The sequence below is a fragment of the Lactuca saligna genome, chromosome 8 (assembly GCF_052625555.1).
Source record: "Lactuca saligna cultivar CGN05327 chromosome 8, ASM5262555v1, whole genome shotgun sequence".
NCBI classification, from domain to species: Eukaryota; Viridiplantae; Streptophyta; class Magnoliopsida; order Asterales; family Asteraceae; genus Lactuca; species Lactuca saligna.
The window spans coordinates 161,313,133-161,319,702 of NC_136424.1; the positions used below are offsets into that span (position 1 = coordinate 161,313,133).

A 6,570-nucleotide genomic window follows, 5' to 3' on the forward strand; every position below is an offset into this window, starting at 1 on the left:
ATAATTCAAAAACTCAAAATAGGATAATTTAGTCAACAAATAATAACAATGTAATATGCAATTATCATATTCATAAGTCACTCACAAAAGTCCAAGCTCATAAATATGGTTCAACTTTTAAGCTAGTGTAGTATTGAGTCACACTATACATTGGAATCACTCCACTCAAATACATCCTATCACACCAATTATATTAGGCTAGACATCTTGTGAACCATATCATAATACCTACACGAAGGTCACAGAACCTTTTTTTGTACATAATGATGATTATCAAGAAATCTAATCACTCAAACTTTGTAAAATCTTGTATGAATATCATGAATAACTCACATAGTCTCCCATCCTAAGTGAATGCACATAAGGATATTTTGAATGACTCCCATAGTCTTCCTCCCTTGTGCTTACATATACTTCATCATAAATATGATCCACACTAAAGTTATACCATATATACTCCATCTAAATAATGTTGCTATGTAACCCATTCTCTTCCAACTTCGGCCTTTGAATGCCCAACCTAACATTCAACTTAGTCCTGGTCTCAACCACTAAGATAATGACATCGACATAAAGCGTACACCAAAGTACCCCTCTGTAAATTGTGTAATGTATTGCATCCTATATTAAGGCGAAGATATACAGGCTAAAGTTCATACCTTGATGAAACCCACGACTCTATGTCTCTAATCGGTCCAGATACAAGTCATGGGCAATTAATTATCTCAAATAGCTATAACATATCTCATTGGCACCCTTCATGCTTCTAAGGTCCTCCACATCAGCTCATGTGGTATAGTATCATATGTCTTCTACAAGTCGATAAACATCATATGAAGATCCATATTTCTTTCTTTATATATCTTCATAAGATGTATAAGTAAACGGATCACCGAATGACCTCCCTGACATGAAAACGTAGTTGGTTTTTGAAAGTACCATAGTGCAAGTAACATGACATCAAGAACTCTATATCAAAATTTCATGGTATGAATAAGTAACTTAATATCTTGATAGTTGTAGCTTTATGCATCACATTTGTGCTTATATATCATAATTACAATATTGAATCTCCATTCCTCAATGATATTGGTTGTCTCTAATATAGCATTAAAGAGATTCGTTAATCACCAACTCCTTAGGGGTGTTGATCGGATATAATTTTCGAGTTTCTAGTAGTTCGGGTTTTTAAAAGAAATAATAATAACCGATATCTGACCTATATTGCACTTCGGGTATTCGAGTTCGGGTATATCAAGTTTTAATTCGGGTCGGAATTTGTGTATACCCGCAAATTACTTATATTTTTTTTGATACATTCGGATCTCATAAATTAAATGTAAATTTTATGCAGAAGAATCTGTTTTTGTATTGTACCATCTTGTGTAATTGAAGTATATAAAAAAACTAAGGAATATAGAGATTTGAATTGCATAAAAAACCTCTAACGTATATGAAAATTGATAAATCTGCCAATATAAATATACATATAAATGAATGAAAATAGAAAACTTTAATTTTATTAAATCTTTAACATTTAAACATCCACATCAAAAAAATATATCGGCATTGTTACTTAGAACTAAGCCTTCAGCACATTATTTTTGTGATTGTTATAATAAGACTTGTGTTGCAAGCATATGATTATTTTTTTCATGTTTGATGCTAATAAATCTTTGCCGAGTTAAAAGCATGTGATTGTTTAATTAATCATTTCATACACCATTTAAAAATTCTCCAAAAATAACATTTCATTTATATGGAAATCATTTTTTATCGTTTGGGATCCTAAAATCAAGCAAAAGTTACATATTCAGTCGAGTTTGTGTGTATGATCCAGTTTAATAACTACAACAGATGATAAGAGTGGATCGGATTTGTGTATATGATCCAATTTAAAGAGATGTCAGAATGAATTTTGAGAGATGGATCAACTGATTAAGAACATAAGGGTTTTTTTTTAATCGGGTATTCGAGTATATCTGATTTTTTTTAAACCTACCCAATACACGATCTATTTAAATATCAGGTTACCCAATTATCCGAATTTTCGAACTTGATACGCAAGTTACCCGACCTGTTCTACCCGAATTCAAAACGGATCGAGTCGGATAATCAGGTATCAGTTATTTTTAACTAGTCTACAACCCCCTACCACCCAAGACACTCTCATGTATTAATAGAGATTTAATACGAAGTAACGACTTTGTTCCTCTCTATCATCCTCAAAGTCGTCTCGGCTTCATCTAGAGACTCGCCACACATGACACAACCCATTAGTTATCATGCTTTTGAACTTATCCCTTAGTCCAAAAACAAAAACATGAGGAGCTCTTTGCAATTAAAATATATATGAGGGGTATTTTTTCTAATTTACAAAAACCTGGGGGATGAACTGTTATTTCCCAATTCTAAATTCATAAACCTCTCGGCAACGAAAACCTTAAACCCCTTTCTAGAGCAAGCAGTGTGCGTGAGATCGATGATGGCATTCAGAAGTCTCCGGAACACTCGGAATGTTTATCAAGCATTGGAGATTCGAAAAACATCGCACCTGTTCGTTTTTGATCCCGTCTTTATCTCTTCTAATTTTTGTTGGCGTGCTACGATAACAGCGGTGGATTCGTTCGACGTGATTGATCCATTGCTTGCTATAATTACATGAACAAAATGATATTAAATTCACGATTTTTATTTTCCTTTTGATTTTTCTGTCCAATTTTGATGTGCTGCCTCCTTAAGAAGGTTAAGATCATCGTGTCTAATGCAGTTTTGGTTGAACTTCCAGGTGTGGAAACTGGAGGAGCTACTCGAATGCTGGAATAGAAGGTAATCATCTAGCTGAAACTGCATTTTTCCAATGTCAAGTGTGCAATGGATTATAGTGGTATTCTAGTTGTAAAATTAGGGCTATCTGAATTACGCTCTTATCAATTTAGGGAAAACGGAGTTTATGTATTATTTTAAGCCTGATCTGACAAAACGTATCACCAAAATCACTAGCAAGAGAAACCCTCATTGCTTCAAGGTCCAAAATTACTGACTAAGAAAGTCTCCATTCTATGTAATCAGCTCCTGAGATCATTAACAAGAGAAATCCTTATTGCTTCAAGGTCCAAAATTGTCTACCTTCTTTCATCCATGGTGGTAATAAGATACTTCATACTGCAAAGGTAATACCATTTATATTAAAGCACCATGATGTATTCACATCATCATGATTCATGAGTATTGTAAAATACTGTGCTTTTTAACTGATAGTAATCATTGTATAGATCACATCTATTGCTTTTTGTATAGATTGCTGAATTATCAATCTTCTTGAATGGTTCACGGAATTTATCAACACAAGTGAAAGCCCCTGCCCAGGCGCGAAAAATGGTATAACCATTTCCTTTCATTTGACTTGGTCAACTTTTCTTCCCAAGCTACATGTTCAAGTACTTCTCTTTTCTGCTACACCTATGAGAAAAAAGTTATGTTCATATTTGGGGATGATTCTTATATCTTTTTTCTTTTTGTCACAATTTATGTTTTTTTCACTCTTATATAGGAGGGCCTTAGTTTGTTACCCTTTTGTAAGTTTGTTAGCTTTTTCACATTAATATTAAGGACTAGATAGCTCTCTACTTCGAACAACCAATGAAAAATTTACCATTTTTATGTTATTTTACATTTGCAGGGGGCTTTAAAGGTATCCATGCTAAGTCCTGGAATCATATATGAGCCATATGGTCCTCGTGAGCCTATTTCTTTTTTGCGAAGGTTAGATATGAAAAATTATCTAATTTCTTTTATTAAGAATGTTTGGTTTCACAACCTTTCATGATTTTGAGTTGAATAGCTAAATAAAACACCTTATATGGTTTGATTAAACACCTATGAGGTTTTGGATCCTACAGATCTTATTTAGGGACTGAATCTAAAAATATAAATATACTGGCTTGAATGCATAAAAGGTATATAGGGTCCTAAAAGAGCTTAATTAGAGACCTGAATTGATTAAAAGAGCTTAATTAGACACCTCATCTGCAGGTGGTTCACAAGGACTGGATGGAGAAGAACAAAAGATGATATTTTTCTAGAGGTTACAATTACATCTTCTACTTTACTACCTTTTATATATATAAGCTGAAAGTGTAATTTAACTTATGAAGTTCCAAATTTAGCTTCCTTTGTCTGTTGACTTGGTACTACTTGTTGTGTATATACATGCAGCTAAAAAATGCATATGCTATTGCCAAATTGAGAAAATCTGGCTACTCAAAGAAACAATTCTATGCTGAGGCTGTAAACTTATATAAAGAGGTATGATTTTTACTATAAATCACTGTTAAAATTAAATATGTTTGGATGTGTTTTTAACTATAAGATTATCTTGTTTGTAATTGTTTAAAGAAATTATAAGGAAACAAGTCCTGGTCATCACATTAAATCCTGTTGAGGTCTGTTTGGTTGGATGGAATGGAATGATGAATGAATGAAATAGACAAGGTAATGGAATGAGTCATTATATTAATGATCATATTTTGTTGGATGAAATGAATTTTGATATAATTTTATAATATATGTAAATATAATGTATAGTTTTACCTCTTCTCTATACATTATTTAATTAAAAGTAATGATTTTTTATTTACATAGTTAAAAAAGTATACATAATAAAATCTCATAAAACCCAAATAAATTGATAATAATAAATGTTTTTTTTTTCTAGTTATATATGTAGTTTATTGAAAATTATGAAATTTGCAATAAAAAAGGATCCATATCATTACAACTTACATAAATAAAATATGTTTAATTTCAATTTTCATTCCATTCCATCAGGCAAAACAAGCAGCTTTTTTCATTCCATTGGAATGAACCAATCCATTCCTTCCCTAATTCCAATTCCATGACCAACTCTATTTCTTCAGCATATGATGATCAGACCTCCATCTATTTGATACTTTTTTTGTATCATCATGCATTTCATCTTGTATCATTTTTAATTTTTATTTTTTCAGATAAACATCTTAATGGCAAATGGTGACAAGACAACATTACGGAAAATGGTTACTGAGCATATGTATTCCGTAAGTGACTTTTATTGAATTATATTTATGTTTGTTTTTTTAATCAATGATTTCTTTCAGCCTCTTAATCAAGGATAACTAGAGTGCTATTATTATTATTATTATTATTATTTTGTGTGTGTGTGTGTGTAAAACAGGCACTGAAGAGTGAAATTAAGCAAAGAGAATCTAGATGGAGTAATGTTTACTGGGAACTGATAGAGCCAGTCATTAAAATCCGAACTTTACGCGCTCGAATGGCAAGTATCATTTTCCTTTTTTTTTTTTTTTTTTAATCATAGCATCATACTACTATTTTTTCAATGTTCTAATAAGAAAGAACAATTATGTTTTTTTGTTTATAATAAAAAAAAAATGTTATTTTCATTAAGCATGTTGTTGTTTGTTCCCTCAGATTGGAGTGGATCGTGATGATCTGAGTAAAGTATTTATACAGCTCACACTTGAGTTTCTCTCCAAACAGGTAACCACAACTGTACCTTAAATTTGTATTTATATATATATATATATATATATATATATATATATATATATATATAATTAATGTTCTTCACATATGATATGTTTAAAATTATTGATAACGTTGTTGTTTCACTTGCTTAATTCAGAAATTCGAGGCCTATGATTCCAAAGGAAATGTGGTTGCTGGAAATAGAGATAAGGAGGTAATAAATAGATTGGTGCCTCTTTGTATATATAATTAGTTATTTACGCATGGATAAATAACTAAAATTGTTGTTAATTAATTAATTTATGTATTTAGGTCCTTGTTCGTGATATTTGGGTTTTTGAAAAATCCCAATTTCACCCTGGTGCATATTGGCGTCTTTGTGGACGAATTCCTGTAAAACCAGGTGATAAATAAATCATCAACTTCTTCTTCTTCTTCAAGTCATTTGGGATTTTAAGGTGACAAAAGTCATTTCATTTGTTGTTTAATCATGTAACAAATTTTGTACGAATGAGGTACAACCTTTTCCTTATAATTTGTTTATCTTCAACATCCAAAAGACAGGTAAAACCATCAACAGCAAAAATTAATAAACAATATGTTGAATTTTAGTGTGTTAGTAAATATTCTATTCCCTTTGAATGAGCCCTTAGGCATAGCAATAGCACAATTTCTTATGGGGTGGTGTATCTGCAACTTTTCAAGAGTTTCACTTCCAATGTCAATGTGAATTGGGTTCTTACATGATGTGATGTTCTCTGGGCCAACTTAGGGTCCATGAAGGAATAACCCTTTTTGCATAAACCGTTGGATAGCATTTCCTAGTAAGAATTGGACATCAATTTCATTTGCATGCCCCCATGTTGGTTGCGGGACCCATTGGTAAGGATAGGACACCCTCACATCATATTCAGGTCTACATTGTAACAAAAAACTATGGAGAATCAATATATGAGCTCAAAGTAACGAGGTAACTCAATAACCCTCTAAATCATTTTTGAAGATATTATTAATTAGTATCTTGTTATTAAGAACTTGCGG

At 31.7% G+C, this 6,570-nt stretch overlaps 1 protein-coding gene across 1 annotated transcript; it reads left to right on the forward strand.

Annotated features, from left to right (window-relative positions):
* The first annotated feature begins 2,423 nt into the window (after nt 1-2,423).
* On the forward strand, nt 2,424-6,144 carry LOC145011231 (Mitochondrial inner membrane translocase complex, subunit Tim44-related protein). Its single transcript, XM_078969893.1, has 12 exons — nt 2,424-2,556; nt 2,789-2,829; nt 3,073-3,173; nt 3,301-3,381; nt 3,683-3,765; nt 4,036-4,087; nt 4,219-4,308; nt 5,010-5,078; nt 5,216-5,317; nt 5,473-5,541; nt 5,687-5,743; nt 5,842-6,144. Exons 1-12 carry the CDS (start codon nt 2,483-2,485, stop codon nt 5,941-5,943), a joined length of 921 nt encoding a protein of 306 aa, XP_078826019.1. The 5' UTR covers nt 2,424-2,482; the 3' UTR covers nt 5,944-6,144.
* Nucleotides 6,145-6,570: the final 426 nt, after the last annotated feature.

Coding starts and splice junctions, on each gene's coding strand:
- LOC145011231 (XM_078969893.1), top strand. CDS start 2,483: ATGATGGCATTCAGAAGTCTCCGGAACACTCGGAATGTTTATCAAGCA. Junction 4,088..4,218: donor AAGATGATATTTTTCTAGAG/GTTACAATTACA, acceptor ATATACATGCAG/CTAAAAAATGCATATGCTAT. Junction 4,309..5,009: donor CTGTAAACTTATATAAAGAG/GTATGATTTTTA, acceptor TTATTTTTTCAG/ATAAACATCTTAATGGCAAA.